An 18,936-nucleotide genomic window follows, 5' to 3' on the forward strand; every position below is an offset into this window, starting at 1 on the left:
AACTACTATGGTTCCTGTTCCAGTTTTTAGAAGTGGACAGGTGGCACAAGCCAATCCAGGAAGTTCTCCTGGTGGATTTAGAGGCAGCAGGAGGCACTGTTGTATCTGCAAAGATGGCTGGCAATCTTGGAGGAGTAGCAACAGCAGCAGCACCTACTGGGGATCCTGCAAAAGAAAACATCCGTAGCCACAGATATGGAGACTAGAGAAGGTCTACGATGCCTGTGGGCAACAGGGACACCTGAGAATGGTTTGCCCCTATGGCACCATTGTTGAGATTGACTTCGGGAAGCAGAGCACAAAGTTGCAGGCTGCAAAGAGAGTGGCAGAGAGGCTCCTACAGGGAAAAGACCCCAGGCTGGAAGGCTTGGGAGTGGGTTAAAGAATAGCCCAAGTGGGGTGGAAGAACTCTTGTTTGTTTGGACTTCTGTTACATTGAAACCCAGGTGAGGGGGATACTGAGGCAGGGTGCTGCAGTGCCAGGCTGCCCACAAGGTGGCTAGACCCATGACAAATTCTATAAAATATTTTTGTGAGAGAGTGAGTGGGGAAGGTGCTCAAGGCTGGCTTTGTGTTACCCAATAAAGTAATGCGGGGGGCTTCTCCCTCCCATCCTCAAATCTCCTCCATCTGTCTTCCTTCATTTTCCCTGGCTTTCCATAATCTCTGTCCCTGATGGTTGAGTGGAGGATGGACGTAAAAGTTCTTCTAAGGTACCTATCTTCCCCCCTCCCCGCCCCGCCACTACTGCACTATTTGAGCACCTCACAATTTATAATGTATCTTATCCTCCGCATACCCAGGGGAGTCAGATAAGTGCTATTAACTGATTTTATAGATGGGGACTGAGACGTAGAGACTGAGTGACTTGCCCAAGGTCACTCAGGAAGTCTGTGGCAAATCAGAATTGAACCCATGTCTCTCGAAGCCCAAGCTAGTGCCTATGACCATGGTGGACAACGCTGCTTCTGCTCCGGCACAGTAGAACTTTCTAACACGGGTGAAGCTCATCTTTGCGGGAGACAGCGCTTTCTCAGGGGCTGCTCTGACGCTCTGAAACAAACTCCTGCAGGCGCAAAGGACCAACACAGGCCTCCCCACATTTCACTACTCTGACCTGTCATCTCTAACAAAGACACAGAGCAGCATGGGGATCCTCAAACCTTCATCACCCCACCCCCGAACAAACCACCTCACTACAGACACACTTCCAACCCATCCAGCACTTCAGAGAGAGAATGAGAGAGAAAACAGCTGGCAGATGTTAGCCATGTCGCTTAATGCACAGCCGTACATGCTACAGTGATGAGGTGGGACAGGAACCTCGATAGACTAGTACAGAATAGAATGCTGCCTTTGTGCTTCTTTTCCAACTCCCAGGGAGGGAAATTGGCAAGCCTTCTCTTCTAAAGCAAAACACCTGTCCATTTTAATCCTTTGCCTGCTCTCGGGAACAGACCTGGCTGGTAATGTGGCTACTGCACCCACGTCTGTGGTTCACAAGAAGCCTAGCACCTTGGATTTGTTTAGCTTGGGTCACCCAATTGGTGTGCTGGGGTTTTCAGGCTTTTGTAACCCCTCATTTAGGAGGGCATGTGGGATTTGTTTTCTCTGTTGGGGTGGGGGGAGAGATCAAAGTTGTCACGGTCATATTTTTGAATCTCAGCTAATAGGGTTTGTGTTAAATATTTTAAATGCTGGAGTGTGGCAGTATTTCCTTGAGGCAAACAAGCCCAAGTTAAAAGTGTACGGTTAATACATAATAACATCTAGCATTCATATAGCAATTGTCATTCAGAGATCTCAAAGTGCTTTAGAAAGGGTGGGACAGCACTATCCTCCCAGGCCTACAGATAGGGAAACTGAGGCACAGAGGTGAAGTGACTCACCTGAGGTCACTCAGCAAATCAGTGGCAAAGCAGGGAGTAGTACCAAAATCTCTTGATTCCTAGCACTGTGCTTGATCTTCCTGGACTATAATGCTGAATTTCTGAGCCTTACTTGGATTCCTTAAAGAAGAAAGTAAAATGCTTTTAGAAAACAAGAGAAAATAATCTGGAAAAGGAAATCCGTAAGAGATTCTATAGATTTGCAATTTTCCTTTTAAAGGAGGAAGGAGAAGCTTTGTGTTACCTGTGAGGACCAGCGTTCTCCTAATCAGGTTTCTGTGAACAAGAGTTGTTAACATCAAAACACCAAGTGACCCCTGAATTTTCTCCTATTAAAGGAACTGGGAATTTTGCCAGTGACTTCAGTGGGAGCAGGTTTAGACCAGAGCAGAGCAAGGAGCTGAATTCTTCATAGTTCATAAGGTGATGTCCATGCTACCCACCCCTGCAGGGTAGGGAAACATAGCACTCTGAACTCAGGGCTTGACAGGTAAGTTAACAGAGTTGGTGAGGGAGGGCAGTGACATTTTTCATGATGTTTTATTTTTGAAGTCTATGCGTGGTTTTAGGAATCTTACACATCTGTCTATAGCATTTCAATTCACCTTTAATACACATTAGGCCTTTGTAACTTTTATTTTTGGTACCTTTTTTGTTTATCTTTTTAAGCCAAATCCTGCTTCTCTTCCAGCTGAAATCTGTGTAGGTGCTTGCATGAGTGTACACACTGGAGTTAGGGTTTGCAACATTTACAAACAGCAACATCCCCACAGAGCCTCATTCTGGATATAGACTAAAAAAGGGGGGTGGTCTATTGTAATCTGAGAGCAGCAGAGTTCATAAAACAGTGCTTAAAGAGCACCCCGGCCCTAAGCAATCTGGCTTGATTCTGAAAAAATGTGTTTGCTCGATCTCCCAGGACCCCTTGTGACACTCCCACCCCACACACTTCAAGTCCTGATGTTCCTCACACATTGTCCAATAAAATTCTATGTTTTAATGACTTCAAACAAAAGATCAATGAATAAAAAAAACATTTTATTGACATTTACAGTAATGGAACCAATGTCACTTTCAACATCACAACTTTATAAAAGTATGTTAAGCTCATCAGCACATTCAGTGAATGACTGTAGAGTACACATTTCCCACCATCCCCACTAGGTAAAATACACAGCAGGTACTTCCTTTACAAAAGGCATCAATTATCCCTCAACTGAGATTAACCCATGCTGCATGTTAAGAGAATTTCTCCTACAGTCATTCGTTATCATAATAACTTTGCACAAGAGATTATACTAAAATAGTATAGGAACTTCAGAAGCATCCATATTTCTGAAACAAATCTTTCACTCAAAAGGTAAAGGCTAGATTCTCTTTATGATACAAACTACATCCTCAAATGCCCCCTCTTTCTGAAGATCAGTGCCTAATATAGGGCCAAAACAGCTCCTGAATCAATGCCCATAGAAATCCATGAAGATTCCCATTGACTTCAAAGGGCATTTATCAAGCTAAACTCTGATTGGAAGCCAATGGGAGATTTGCTCTGTAAAGTGCCAAAGGGCTTGGCCCTGTATTCAGCCAGGAGCCACCCATAAGGGCAGCATGTTTGCTGCAAGATACAGACACCATCCTTCACCATGAAGGGAAACTACTGCAGAGAGCATGTCTCATGACAAACAATAAAACCCCTCCTGGAAATCAAAGTTTCCTACTTCAAAGAGGGACCATTAAATCAAAGATCCCTTTGGTTTTGCAGCACACACACACATAAATGTCCAGTCTACCATGGTCTCCAGATGGCAGCAACAGTCACAGGGATGTTCTTCTGGGAAGGATGCTTCCTGGGTACCAGACATGACAGTGAAGGTGGGCTATGCATGGGGGTTGAGCATAGGTTGTCTGGAATCGTCTGAGCTTTGCAGAAATGCTTGATCAGCCGGGCCTGAGCTTCCTTCTTAGGCTCACAGTAGGAGAGGAAATGCAGAGCTTCCTTCAGGCACTCCAGGTAACCAGTGTTAAAATCCTGTTCTGGGCTCTTTTGAGTGAACACTGGAAAATAAATGGGAGAAAATCAACATGTTAATGGTCTGTCCAGACTCTGAGCAGTGTAAATACATCTGCAGGGATCAACATGAGGAGCCATCTCCCACAAATCCTTGCTCATGTGGATAGTCCTTATGCAAATGGTCCCATTGACTCCTGCAGGAGTAAGGTCTACTTGTGTGAGCAAAGATTTGAAGGAGTCGGCCCTCAAGGAAGCAGCATATGTGAGTGAGTGAAAAGCATGCTGCATACTCACTTTGTGTCTGCAGCTGGCTCTGCTGTTTCAAGTAGCCGACTGCCACTTCCAGGATATCGGCTTTCTCCAGCTTGGAGTTGGGCTGGTGTCTCCGGAACTCCTTCTCCAGCAGGAGTTTCAGTTGCTCGATGCTGCTGTTAATCCGGTCCCGGCGCATTTTCTCCACCACCGGCTTCCTCAGCTGCACAAGAGAAGGGCCAGGTTGTTAGGGATACAGTTGGATCCAATTTATTTACATAATCTCCATTGATTCCCACCCGCGTACATTAGGACAAATTTCTACTCAGTAGGAACTCTATGGTCCTGGCGTGTCTGTCTGTCCATCTGTCTTCCTCTTTTTTACCTCTATATGTCCATCCGCCATCTTTACGCCAATCTTTGTTCTCGTTCTTTACATCTTTTTTTTTTTTTTTACTCTATCACTAATCTATCTGTTTATTCTTATTTTCACGTTTCTATTATATCTCTCTGATGTTCCTGTATAAAATCGGTTAGGTAAACACCCAACTGGCTCTGAAGTTTCAGATGCATTAGGAGTCACACTGAATATAACCTAACACTCACTTTCCAGCCCTGTCCATTGTTTAACTTACTTTATTCTTCTCTTTTGGCAGCAGTTTCTCCTCCACCTGGGCCATGAAGCTGTTGCTGGGAGCCATTCTTATCCTTGCCAGTTAGGGCCACAGATCTGTGGATCAGGGGTTCCTGTGCTGAACACAAGGCTATGTGACAGCCTCTATTTATACCCAGAATGGCCAAGCCGATATGTGAGTCTCAGGCTCGTTGATGTTTCCCACACTTGTTCAGCCAATCCGGGCACATGGTCAAACAATAGAGGAGGCATCTATCAGTGCATGGTACATTGATTATAAATGCCCCGGAGAGAATAACCTTCTGCCCAAACCAACTGGTGGAGTGTGCAGTGTGGTGCTGCAGGGCTGCACTAGGATCTGGGAAAGCACTGACCCTCCAGCTGGTTGTCTGGGATCAATTGCATTCCAAAGTCGCAGCATGTGCCAGTCACATTCGTACTGGGGATGGAGGCACACGTTTCGGGGAAGGCGGGAAAAGGAGGGGGCAGTGCCTTAAGGGTTAAAATAAAGAGTTCTGCGTCCATCTCTCTGCTCTTTCTGGAGAGGGCATTGAACACCCAGCCCCGTTATCACAGAGTTTACCTGCTGAGGGTGCTTGCTTGTAGAGTACTTGGGGTTTTCCCAGTACTGACCAAATGGCAAAGTAAAATACTGTCTTAGTGTAAAATGACAGGCCCATTAGAAAAGCAGGTTTTAAGTGCTGAGGAGATTCTAAGTGATGACTGCTGGATGGCTAGCGAGGGGTGTGTACGGGGGTGGATACAGTTCACGGGGGTGGCTGGGTAGGGGGAGTGTATGAGGATGGCTAGAGCTCATGAGAATGACTAGGCGGGGGGGGAGTATGCGGATTGATAGAGCCCGTGGGGATGGCTAGCAATATTGCCCTTTTTCACTGTAGAATGATAACTCAGGTAGGTTCCAGACTAGAATCCATTAGACTTTGACCCTAACTGACTGTGTGACCTTTGGCAAGTCACTTCACCTCTGTTTCATGGTCTGGAATAATAGTAGGGCATGGAGACAAATGGATGAGGAGTGCGTTCTCCTTTTTTTTCTTTTCTTTTCTTTTTTGGCTGAAATCAGCAAGTGCAGAGGCACCTAAGAATTTTTTTTAATTAAAATTTAAACTAACATTTTTGAGCCTCAGAACTCTCTCTTTAGGTTTAGTTCACATTGGGGCAAATGTTCAGGTCAGTTCTGATTTTTATCCAGTTGGATAAATTTAATCCCTGGGCATAATCTTAAAGGCAGCAGTGAAAATAGCGTAGGGCCAGATCCTCAGCTGGCATAAACTGGGATAGCTCCATTGATATATGATAGAGGGGTATACATGGAGATGGATAAAAAAGGGTTACACATGGAGCTGATCTCAGTAAAGCTATGCTGTTTACACTGGCGGAGGATCTGCTCCGTACTGTCTAAAGGATAGGAGCCCTTGTTTCTCTACAAACGATGGGCATGGAACATGGAGGCAAGGCTGATGAATAGAGAAACAGAACTGTTTCTAGTTGTGGGAACTCAGCAATGGTTAAAGAAAGCCAAGGACTGTTGCCTATGTGTAAAACCCTGAAGTAAAGCCTGAATTTAATAGGCATTTGTCAGGAAGGGAAGTCAGAGAAATAGCCAGCTTCATGGTTTTCATTGTATGGGCCTGAAAGGGCTTAGTTCTTTGTTAGGGACAGATGTTGTCCTCAGAGCCTTTTATTCCCTGTGTTCTGGGAAAGCCGGGAGATAGGTCATCTCATGAACATTTTGATCCAGTCAAAGGATTAAAACATTAGATAAGACGCAGCCCAGTGACGGTTCACCAGCACCACTGGCTTTTGCCAGCTCTAATAAGATGCTGCCCTTTTCCTTGCATCATTTCACCGCCCTGTCTCCAAAAGGCCATGTCTCATGTCATTTTTCCCAAAGCGCCAGAGTGATGGCAAGGGACCTTGAAGCTAGAGTCTGACAGGTAGTCGTTGTACCAAGCTGGTTAAAGAGACTCTTCAGTGTCAAAGAGCATCTTTTTCCCAACTTCTGAGAGGCAGCCCTGACCTTTATTGCTATATTATAACTGCTAGCCAGATGGTCTTTTGGGAGTTGGATTTTTTCCCTTGAATTCATTCAGGCTCAGGCACCGTCACTAATGTTGCAAGTCGTCGCAAGGCACACGTCTATTGTCCACACAAGAAATGTTATCAATAGGGGGAAAGTGTGGGAAACTCGGAGAAATTCAAACCCACACAGCTTGGTGCTAATAACTCCTTTGTGGAGTCTGCGCGTCTGTCAATGCACCATGAATTCACGTGATTTTTCTCTGGGCGTCACTAAAGTGCTTGGATGGCCATGTGGGTAGGAGCGTCTCAGAGATCCTTACCGCAATATGGGGGGGCAAGGTGCAGAGTTACGCCAGTCTCTGGTTTATGCCCAGGGCTGGGATTTAGAAAATCTAGGCTCTGCCACTGACTCCTCTGTGACCTTGGCCTAGTCCATAGATGCCTTTCTGCCTTGGTTTACCCTTCCATGAAATGGGGATATGGTACTGACTTTCTTTGGAGGGGTCTTGCTACGACTGTTCATGGTCTACCTGCAAGCCTCAGTGTTGAGCCCATCTTTGCAGTGCCTCCAGTGTGCCTTTCCTGCCTCTAGGGCAGATGAGGCAGGTGACGGGGCAGGTGAGACCAGCTGAATATAGGACCCAAAGGAGGATGACTGTGTGAGCAGAGTCTGTAGGGAAAGCACTTCCCTGGAGATAGAAATGCCATGAGTGGCTTCTTCCTCCTACCCAGGAGGGTTACAGCTGGCAAATTCTCTTCTCCCCCCCCCATAGGGGAGTCTGGCAGAGACCTCTTCTGCCTAATACACGTGCCATGCTCCCCTTGGCACTGCAGCTGGATGGGTGGTAAAAACCTTGCAGAACCTGTTCGGACTGCACTTCTGAAAGAGTGTTTGCTTATACTTTAGGCCAGCCCTGTGAAAGCATCATTGTGCAAACTCCCTTGACTGACTAATGCTCTAAGCTTCCTAGATTTTTAGAACGACAGGGTCAAATCTCAGCGGGTTCAACTCAGCACTCATCTTCCTCGGTAGATAAACTGAGTTCCATGCTCTACTCTGCATGAGGGTCTCTTGGATGAGACCTGGGGAGAAAAAATCATTCCTGTGTACCATGCATGACCGTTAACGATCCTTTGGCACTTTCTATATGAGTAGCAGTTTAAAGTGGCGTTGTTGGACAAAATTCACTCTGCTTCAGTGTGCTGATGCCCCCCACTCCAGAGATGGTGTTATTTTAGTTGTCCTGTACTGTGTATGGCATATAGATTCTGAAGTGCTTTAGGGTGAAAGATGCTATATAAGACCTGATTCTGTTGTCCTTAGGTAAAACTCCTCATTCTGGGCCAGATTCTACCACTTTTATTCATGTTGATTAGTACTTCACACCACAAATAGACTAATGGAGCCACGTAGTATAAGTGTGGCTGAATCTGGCCCTTTCAGAGAAAAAGACATGATGATCGGGCCCATTATATATAATTAATTCTTACTATGCCATTGTCTGGATGACTCCTCCTCTCACCTTCCCAATGCAGGACGCACGTACAGGCTTTTTTAATGCTGACCAAAAAAAAAAAAAAAATGAGGAAGACCTTTTGTAATGCAGCTATAAACCATTCTCCCTGTATGTTTAACCTTCAGTTTCTTATTGGATCCAGCATTCTTAGACACTCATTCTTAGGTGCTTAAGGGAAGGCAAGCAGGTTTTGATCATTGAGGAACACAAAACGCATGATCCAACCTGATCTGCATTTCCAAGGTAATTAGAGGTGAAATCAATTTCCCCAACTGCTTAAGCGAGTGACCCTGAAATACTCATGGGCCAATGACATATTCTCCTTACAGCAAGTATCAAAAATAATTAAAAATTAAACAGTTATTCTTTTTCTGCCTAGTGGAAATTCCCACAAGTCACCTCTCAGTATATTCAAGGGTGCACAAGAAGGATTTATTATTTCCTGGTATATTGACTCTGAAAGGCCTGGGGATTACAGCTGTTTTGCACATGAATAGATGGAGTGTGTTGTACAAAAGGCAGGAGCTGTAAGATAATGTGTTTGGATGTGGGAAAGCGCTGACCCTCCAGGAGAGCAGGCTGGTGCCTGATGGCAGGAATCAGTTACATCTCAAAGGAACGCATTGCCCTGGGAGCAGGGGTTTATCAAAGCAGCCGCCTTACGTATTTATTCCTCCGCACCCTCTTCCCCTCCAAAATCAGAGAGATCTATTTTCAAACCTCTTTCCATGCATTTTTAAAATGGCCTCAGTGAAAGGTCCCAGGTTGAAGTCCTTTAATGATCCATAGAAACATGGGCACCAGCAGGGCAAACTTCCCTCCCAGCCCCAAGTTGGCAAAGGTGAAAGAGACATGCGTGGGTAAGGATTGGTTCTTCAAGGGTTAATGCAAGAATTGTGCCCAGCCGAGCATATTCTGTGCCTGGCACTTACCCTTCTGCATGGGCTGCCAGTGGCCCTTAGCCCTGCCCTGCTGCAGGGCTGCCAGGCAGTATCATGGTAGTGGTGGTTTAAGTGAAGTGGCAACCAAGAAGCTGAACTGACACCCCTTCCACACAGGCCACTGAACAGCCCTGGGATGATAAAGCCTTGTTGACATTACTGACCTGTGCTGGATTCGAACAGGCAACCATGCGTTAAAGACTTTATGAACCTATTGCTGCTCCCATTGACTTAAATGGGAGCAGAAATGAGCCCTGTATCCCCAAGTTAGTAATTGACAGCAGGTTTCCTTGGGCCCTGAACTTGGCCTGGTGAGAAAAAGGGAGGGAGCAGCCCTCAGATTCTGAACAGAAATGATCTGTGGAACATAGGAAGCAAGCGGATCCGGCCAGTGGTCCAGCGAGCTCAGTGTCCTCCTGGCACAGGCAGTATCTGGTACCAGATTCCTCAGAAGGGATGCAAGAAACCCCATAATGGACAATCATGGGATAACCTGCCTAGAGGGGACGTTTCTTTTTAACCCCATCAGTCAGTGGTTGTGACTGCCCTGAATCATGAGGGCTTCTGTAGCTTTTTCAATATTTCATTCTGTCTAATATAACTGTGGATGTTCGCATTATTCATGTCAGTGACTTGTCCTTTTTTAATTATGTCAGGGGAGGTGCCCTTAATATTGCCCTTTTTAGGCCTGAGTAATTAGACAATATTCAGGCCTTGCTGGGTTGGTTCCATTAGGAAAATAAATTGATGATGGAGTCAGGTTCAGCCAACCCTGTTTGTTTTCAAAGTCCTGTTTCCCCAAATACAATGGAAGTAAAAAACAGCAGGCAGTACTCGAAAATCCAGGTCTGTTACTCCAGCGAGGACTGTGTCCAAAAGCAGCTCTGTCTCACAGCTTCCTCCCAGGCCAGAGGCACACTCACTACTGCTTTTCTCGCTTTCTGCTAGCTTTCTGCATTCACACTTACAACCAATCAGTCCCTTAAACCCTGCATTTGCAATCAGTGCCAGGGAAACCCTTCAGCCTACACAGCTTACTTTCCTTGCCATGTGAAGCACGGCCTTGGGCGGTGGCTTCCAGCTATCAAGAGACATTCAATTGTTCTTTCCATATAGCATGAAAGAAAGGTGCTTAGCATACCCATCAACTTGAATGAGGTCTGTGATTGTCTCTAGATCAGGGGTGGGCAAACTTTTTGGCCCAAGAGCCACATTGAGGTTGCGCAACTGTACAGAGGGCCAGGTAAGGAAGGCTGTGCCCCCTAAACAGCCTGGCCCCCGCCCCCTGTCCACCCCCTCCCACTTCCCACCCTCTCAGAATCAGATAAATTCAAGGTGGATAGGTCCAGCAGGCTATTAACCAAGATGGTCAGGGATGCAACCCCATACTCTGGGTGTCCCTAAGCCTCAGACTGCCAGATGCTGGGAGTGGGCAACAGGGAATGGGTCATTCCCTCATTGAGTGCCCTATTCACCAGGCATTGGTCACTGTCAGGAGACAGGATACTGGGCTAGATGGACATTGATCTGACCCAGTATGGCCGTTCTTATGAGAGATTATTACAGAGCAGTGGACTTAGTGTCAGGACCTCTGGGTTCTATCCCTTTACTACTGACAACTATTGAAGTCAGTGATGGAAAAGGGTGTATTAATGGTAGATAATCAAATCCATTCCCCTGAAAGAGCAGGATTTATCCCCCAGATATTCAATAGTGAATGAGTCAGATATTAAACTGCTCAACCTTAGCGGGCTTACGAGGCTGGATCAGTTAATGTTCCTACAGTTCTTTGAGCCTTGGATGGAAGGTGCTAGTTCTGTGGAGAATATTGGTATGAGGCAATGCCTCCGGAATGGGCACCCACCTCTGGGACAGGTTAGTTTGTAATCCAAACTTGTCTATTCTTTGTGTTACAGTGCAATCCCCCTTGGCCCTAACCCTCCAGTATCCCAGCCTGGATCTCAGCATGTGAGCTCTGCACTTTCTCATGCTCAGCGGCTGTCAGTCACAGTGCTGGAGCGAACAATGGAAGTGTGTCTTGTGAAACTGTCTTTTTCACCCTGCTGGGCAGGTGGGTTTTGTGGGACGCAGGAACATGTGCTCTGCTGGCAATAAAGTGAGGAGATTATGCCTGTTAAGAGCAGACGGCTGCCTTGCAGGAAGAGCTTTCAAAAGCCAGAAAACAGGCCTCTGAGCCTGCCAGAGTCCCAGCACTCTCTCTAATACATGGGAGCGTGCAGTAGTTCCCGCTGAAAGAGTTTGTGCTGTCTAAGAGCTCAGCCCTGAATGGGAATGCAACGGGGTACTGTGTGCTAAGACTTCCTCACCCATCCTCCTTGCACTGCTGGGGTAAAAGACCAGGGGAGTCCAGCGCAATAAACAGAGCCAGACTCCCAAAAAGAAGTGGGACAGGCTGGGGTGAAAGTGGGGGCCAAGATCCTGACTTGCTTCCTTCAGCATCAATGATACGGTTGTGAGCAAGCCCTGCTCCCTGGAATAAGCTGCAGCAGTTAGTGCTGTTTTGTATCCACCCCCAAAGTCAAGCATAATGGCTCTAGGAGCTGTCACCGGGACAGTGTACCTCTGCAGGACCCCCCAGTATAAAGCCACAATCCACTTCTAGCACAGTAGCTGTGTCTGGTACTGATGACTTGATGGCTCCAGAGGCTAGTAATGGGCTATGGAGCCTTTCACCTGTAAGGGCTGATCTGCACTAGTAAGTCAGGTCAACCTGGCTGCATCGCTCAGGGGTGTAAAAAATGTGCACCCCTGAGAGATGTAGCTAAGCCAACCTAAGACTAAGTGTAGACAGAACTGGGTCCTGGGGAGAATTCTTCCGTTGACTTAGTTACCACCTCCTGGATTTACTGCATCGACCAAAGAACCCTTCCCGTCGCTGTAGGAAGTCTACACTACAGCGCTACAGCTGAGCCGCTGCAGTGTTCCTAGCGTAGACATACCGTAAGTCACTGGTTCCAATCCCGGCCATATCCCTAGTAGCAGAAATTCATCACGGTCTGACAGCTGTTCAGTACCCTGGGTTAGTGCTCTCAGGTCAGTTCCTAGCCGAAACATATTTCATGAAACTACCCAAAGGTCTGGCATAATTGAATATAAATTGCAGTCTTTACTCACAAGAGCTTCAGGTCTAGAGATTAAACATGAGGTGTTACTGACAGATCCATGTGAGGGTGTATTGGCAGAATGAATGAGATGAGTGCTTATAGAGCAAAACCCACATTCTTTTCCTAGCTAGTCCCTTGTTACTGAATACATTGTGTAGTTCAGAGAGAGGTGTCAGCGTAGCCCTAGGGGACAGGAAGTCCTGCACTGTCACCCCAGCTCTGACATTAACTCCATCTGTGGTCTTGAACTAGTCAGTCTAGCTAAAATTTTCAAAAATGGCTCCTGATTTTTGGGTGCCTAACTGATGACAGCTTGGGGCCTCATTTTCAGAAGCATCAAGTACCCAGTTAAAATGAAAATGGGTGCTTTGCATTTCTGCGAAACAGGTATGTGAAACTGAGCACCCAAAACCACTGGCTGCTTTTGTATGTTTTGGGCTGATCCTCTCTGTGTCTCTGCAAAACGCAGCTACTAAACAACCCTCACTCACAAGGGAGTTCTGAGATTTCATCAGCGACTATTCGTAAAGCACCTTGGAAATGCAAAGCACAAGGTATTATTCCCAGACGTGATCCCTCACCACATCATTAGAATCAGAAGTTCAGGCTACTGCATACAGACTCATGACAACATCCAAAAGTTTAAAAGGAAGTGAGATTGTTAAACCACCAACTGCACCCCCCTACCCAGGCCAGATGTTAAGCCCTAAAGAACTGAAGTGGCACAAGGAATTACTTTCCCAAGTTCCCCCAGCTCTGGCTGACAGACCTTGATCAATGTTTTTCTCCACAGTAAGAGCTATGCAGATGGTCTACCCAGAACAGGGTTTCTATGAAGTACAAAGGGAAGTCAAACACCATTTCTAATTCAGCTTGTAGCATGGCACACTTTCATTATCCTCTGTCTGAATGCGGTGAATAGAGAAACAGTGTGGGAAACTCAGAGGAACTCCAAACTCACACAGTCTGAGGGCCTATAACATACTCTTGTCCTCGGTCCCACATCTGCCTGTAGCAGACACAAGGAGAGAGAATGACAGAAAGAAAAATCGGGTTATAAAACACCGCAAGGGTGGTGGTTGAGGGGAAAGCCAGTGAAGAAAAAACAGGTTACTGTAGCTGGAGAGAAATTGCTGGAAATTCAAACGGGGAGCTCTTAGTAATATATAAACCCTCCTCACTCACAAGCAGCAGCACAGGGAATGACTAGGGGGAAAGGGCAGACCCAGGACTCGATCCAGCACCCATTCAGGCCCATAGAAACAGTCCCACTGAGTTCAGTGGAGCTGTACTGCTGGGCCAGTATTAGGTTCTCTGATCCAGGCCTGCATAGTGCCGAGTGCTTTGTCTGCCCCAGAGTATGCAGTATGGGCTCCTGGGTTTTGCAAACGACTTCCTTGGTGCAGCTCCATCTGTCAACTTTTACCGGCGAGAGCAAGAGCTGAGGCTACAACAGCATTCCAGGTGTCTGATTCCTTTCATGCAGAGATCTCAAAGCCCTTTGCAAATATTAATGAACCAGGCCACTTGGCCCTCTTGGAAGTGTTATTCTCCCTGTTTGACAGTTGGAGAAACTGAGGCACAGAGGAGTGAAGTGATTTGCTTAAGGCCACACAGTCCATTAGTGACAGAGCCCAGAAGTCCAAATTGCCAGTCCATTGCTCTAACCCCTCCCAGCTCTGTCAGGACAGCTGCTGTCATCAGGGAACAGTCTGAACAAATGTCACTACCCTCTACAGATCAGTGTGTTAGCAGTAGTGAATGTTGCGGTACTTGTCCACTGGCTTTGCACCATAGTTGGGGGCTCAGTGCGTCCTTACCCAGTGAACTCAAATCCACAAAGTTCTCAAAACTCAGTCAAAGCTGAATCATCTTTCATGTGGAGGCCATCCCTGCAAAACTACAAACTGAGCCCAGATGGCCTCACGACTGGGCCAATGTTTGAGTTGTAGCAAAACAATTGCCAGATGCAGGCTGAGTCCTGAGTTGGCAGCCGAGGCCGGAGCCTGATTTGCGCAGTTTTGCTGTGGAGGTTTTGCAGCTCTCTGATTCACAGAGCTGGAGAGGAAGGATGGCTGTGTGTGCAATGGGAGTCCTCTGGACTATTGCCACATCTGCCATGCTTCCTGCATGAACTTTAAAAAGTCACTGAGGGCCTGATGGGTTGATTGGTTGTTTTTTCAAAGTAGATGCCCACTTGTATGTCTGCTTTACATTTGTGCTTACTGTGTGTGAAAGGCCAAGTACGGATTTGCACATGCAAGCCACCTAAGTAGCACCTATTTAGCCACCTAAGTGTGCAAATCATGTGACTTGGGGACACGCGCACACACACACAGAGTAAGTACACTCAAAAAAGTAGGCCCAGATCTTTATGAAAATCAGGCTTTTAGCCTATTGCTGCTCAGTTATCCTGTGAAATGGGATATTCTACCCAATTTGTTCATAAATGCTTGAAAAGGGCTCTCTGAGCTGCTTGGATAAAAAGGCCTGATTCTGATTGCAGCTATGTTGCTGAAAATCCGGGATAATTCTCCGGAAGATGGTGGAGTCACTCTGGATTTACATTGGTGTAGCTGAGATCAGAATATGGCCCTGGAAGTGCCAAAGGATATGGATCAAATCCATAAATCCTGCTCAGGCTTTAGTCAGGCTGAAATTCCCATTGGCTTCAGTGAGGGTTTCTTCCTGGAAAGAGTTTCAGGATTTGGCCCAATGGGAGTTTTCCCCGAGTAAGGTCTCCAGGGTTCAGTGCTAACTTTGTGTATCCAAGTCCACCAAGATCTTGCCGCCTTTCCCATCCCTCACACAGAGTTCCTTTTCTCCTAAGTACCCTACCATGGTAAGCAGCTTATTAACATAAGGCTGTGGAAGTTTGTGTACCTCCAAGTTTCCCACACCATTTCTTAACTATATTCATTCCCCACACAAAGGAAGTGTGCCTGGCTACAAACCATATTAGCAATGGTGCTTGACTTTGTATTGTGTTCAGTGGGAAACCCTACTCCCAAAAGGCCATCTGGGTAGCAGTTATCAGAAAGGAAGCAATCAGAGCAGTGATGATCTCTGAAGACTTGGGAAAGCAGCAGCTCCTTTAAAACGCCTTGAAAGCTAACATCTGGCAGAGATTCAGGAGGCAGGATATTGTTTATTCCACATTTCAAGTATGGTACCTGTATGTAGGATCTTACGGTCATCATCTGTTTTCTTTCCAATGCCGTGTGCTCTAGTCCCACAGTAGAAAGCAATCATTCTGACGTTGGGACATAAATTAATTCCAAATTCATGATCCCTGGTGTAACTCCATTGATACTTGTAGCTTTACACTGGGTATGAATCTGGCTCATTGCCCTTCTTTGGGATTTCCAAATCAAACTGGAGTTACAGAAGCTCATTCTCATGTCATGCCAAAGTGACGGTCTCCTCCAAAAGCTAATTCTTCACGGGTTAGTTAATTTCCCTTGTTGATTGCAAAGCCACAAAGAAAACCATGGAGTCATTTTTTTAGTTTATTTTTCCTGAAACTAGAACGTTTGTTCCAGGAACTACGGTATCCTTGTTGTGTGACTCAGAGGGAGGCAGGGAAAAGCTGCTGTCAAGTCAGGGAGACTTTGCACTTATATCACTTTACAGACAATAGATGAACCCCACAAAACCAGTAAAACACACTTTACAATCATCCCTCTTTTACAACTGAGGCCCATAGCAGTTAAGTGACTCACTCAAGGCCACAGAGCTCATACCAGAGACAAGGATAGAACTTGGGATTCAAGGGCTCCCAGCCCCAACCCTGCCACAATCAAATGGCTCTTGCAAAAAAAGTCCATCAAATTTCAAACATATCAAAAAAACAAACAGAACTAGAAAGTAATTCCCCTTCGGGGCTTATTGGCAGGGTCCTTGGAGGAAATCAAATGGGGATTGAATTCCACACCGTTAATTTCCTGCAAGTGTTGATCAATCTCCAAAAGCCTTGAGGAGCTGGTGGGGGGAAATATTATGTTCTTTTTTCCAATGCGGCAAATTCTGCTGTCCTTAATTGAGTGAAATTACCATTGACTTCAATTGAGCTATAGCAATTCAAGGTGGCAAGATTTGGCCCTATGTAATTATTTGATTACTCAGGCTACCTTCAGATGAGAAGTAAAACGTCTGTTTGCAAATTCTGTTAGTTTGAGAACATGTGTTCTATAAGCAAGGGCCAGATCCTCAGCTAGTGCAAATGAGTGTAGCTCCATTGACTTCTGTGGAATTATTTGGATTTATACCAACCGAGGGGACAAAAGTGACTCTAATTACCCCGGCACAGTCAACTAACAGCTCTGAGGATCTGGCCAGTTCTAACTGAGTCTGACCCCAAGGTTCTCTGTTCGAAAGAGCATTCTGAGTCCTGGCACAAAATCTCAGAAGTGGCCGGAAGCCCAAACTGTGATAGAAAACAGGCACATGCAGGACAGGCTCACCTGTGCACTCCCACGTCCATGCTAACAGGCTTTACCACTGAGAGCTCATTTTCTTCCACAAAAATAGAAGTCCTGAGATGGGCCAGAAAACTCACAGGGCACAGAACCCCTCCCCCGGACCCTCCCAAAAGGAGGGTAAGTGTGAAAATGCTTTGATTGTTCTGTACAACTGGTTATTACAGGGAGGGGCATCTGACACTTAAAACTGCTTTGTTAGATTAAACGTGGGGCATGCATGTGTGTGGTTGATGTTGCAGGGAGAATTTATGGCTCTTCCCGTATCTGGTTATTAGTAAGCGCATCTGCAAAGCAGGAACAATCTCAGGCAAAGCTGTTAGTTGTGTGTGCGGGCTGGGGAACTGGCAGGTTTCTCCCAGTGTGTCATTGGCTAATCAGCCCTAGAAATGAGTTTGCTGCTTGAGAGTTTCTGTTTCAGAGGCTGTCCCCAAAGGGGCACGGGAGAGCAAAAGATGGGGTTTCTAGGTGGCATTAAATGGGCTCAGAATTAATCCACATGCTTTGGAGGAAACATGTGAGAGGGTGTCAGAAAACTTTCCCACAACTTGACATAAAAGACTCAGAGCTCAACAGCTGCTGTTCTGTACAAAAGAAGTGAGCCTATTCAAAGGCAGTACAATGGGGGAAGGAAAAGCAGATCCTGGAAGAGGTCTCTTAAGCCTTACCTGGTTTTAAGAATAACTGAATTAGAGAGAGATGGCTAAGTGTGTGCGTGTGTTTTCACTTTCATATACATAACGCACAGTTTTATACCACATTCCATGGCAGGATCCCCAAACTTTTAACAAATATAAACTGAGCCTTATAAGACTAGTGAGAGAAGGGAATATTATAATCCCCTTGTCACAGATGGGAACACTGAAGCACAGAGAAGTGAAGTGACTTGATTAAGTTCACACAGTGAATCCGGAAGAAATTTGAGAACAGAACCCTGTACTTCAGCAGCCTGGCTCCATGCTTTAACTCTACCCTTGAAATGTAACTAATTGGAATGGAAGACATGCACTGTTCTTATCAGGCTGACTCCATGCAATTCTAAACATACAGATGGTGCAGAAATCAATCTGCTTCCGTTTGATACTCAGCTTATCTTTGTGTGAGGTAATGTAATGCTCAGAAAAGTGAGCAAGGACTCCTTGCTATTCAAGCAGGCAGAGTGTAGTCAGGTGTAGTGCAATTTATTATTATTTATTATTATATTGTATTTTATTTTATTTATTGGAAACATGCAGCTCTAAGGATACATCTTAATATCCTAAACAGCAGCATCTCTTGCTAGTGTATCTCTAGAGCAGAGACTGCTAGTAAGATAAATTCTAGTATGGATTGTAGCCTAGAGAAGGAGAATGGAATCAGGACTCCTGGCTTCTATTTCCACTTGTGTTTCTGACTTGCTGCATGACTTTGCTCTGTGCCTTAGTTTCCCCATTGGTAAAATGGGGATAATCACACTAAAACCTAAATTAATGTTCATTATATGTTTTGAGATTCTTGGATGAAGGTAATGCATAAATGCAGAAGTATTACATATATTCAGCACCCACTAAGATTTCCCCCTTTTACCTCTGGATTCTCTCTCGTATTTAAGAACAGATAAATAAAGTATTATTGTGACTATTTTTCCCATATGGGGAAGTTGAGATGATCAGAAGTGAAGTGCCTAAGATCACTCAGTACATCTGAGAACAGAACTCAAATCTCCTTCCTCCCAGTCCTCTGCTTAACCACAAGACTGTCCAAATAACAACACTCTGTATAGCTGTGTGTACCCACAGTGAAGTGCATTGCTTATCCTGAATCAGACCATGGAGTACACACTCTGTTTTGAGTCAGGCAACACTTGCATTGATGTCAACTGAGGAGGAACTTCAGAATCTGGCTCATTGTTATTAAAACAAACCCACAGAAAACAACAACCCTGGTTTTAAATTAGCAAAATAAAGTCTATAGTTTATTTTCAGCAGCTAGTGAACCCAGCGATCTTCGAGCAAGTGTGCTGCTTGCCTTCATCGGTGTGTCTGTGTGTGTGTGCACGCCCGAAGT

General features: G+C 45.7%; 2 protein-coding genes across 3 annotated transcripts in view; one reads left to right on the plus strand and one right to left on the minus strand.

The window, feature by feature from the left end:
- LOC144276758 (transcription factor HES-5-like) overlaps window positions 1-18,936 on the plus strand; it is a 34,184-nt gene that overhangs the window by 13,018 nt on the left and 2,230 nt on the right. The window lies entirely within an intron of this gene.
- On the minus strand, window positions 3,676-4,853 carry LOC144276942 (transcription factor HES-5-like). Its single transcript, XM_077837402.1, has 3 exons — window positions 4,788-4,853; window positions 4,195-4,375; window positions 3,676-3,944 (listed from the first exon to the last, which is right to left on the minus strand). The coding sequence occupies exons 1-3, from the start codon at window positions 4,851-4,853 to the stop codon at window positions 3,676-3,678; spliced, it is 516 nt and encodes a 171-aa protein (XP_077693528.1).

The sequence above is a fragment of the Eretmochelys imbricata genome, chromosome 18, assembly GCF_965152235.1.
Source record: "Eretmochelys imbricata isolate rEreImb1 chromosome 18, rEreImb1.hap1, whole genome shotgun sequence".
In the NCBI taxonomy this organism is placed as follows: Eukaryota; Metazoa; Chordata; order Testudines; family Cheloniidae; genus Eretmochelys; species Eretmochelys imbricata.

What these genes read in the sequence shown, in the direction of transcription:
- LOC144276942 (XM_077837402.1), bottom strand. Translation starts at nt 4,853, where the DNA reads ATGGCTCCCAGCAACAGCTTCATGGCCCAGGTGGAGGAGAAACTGCTG. An exon ending in TGCCAAAAGAGAAGAATAAA is followed by an intron (nt 4,376 to 4,787) that starts GTAAGTTAAACA and finishes TCTCTTGTGCAG; the next exon opens with CTGAGGAAGCCGGTGGTGGA. An exon ending in GAGCCAGCTGCAGACACAAA is followed by an intron (nt 3,945 to 4,194) that starts GTGAGTATGCAG and finishes TTTATTTTCCAG; the next exon opens with TGTTCACTCAAAAGAGCCCA.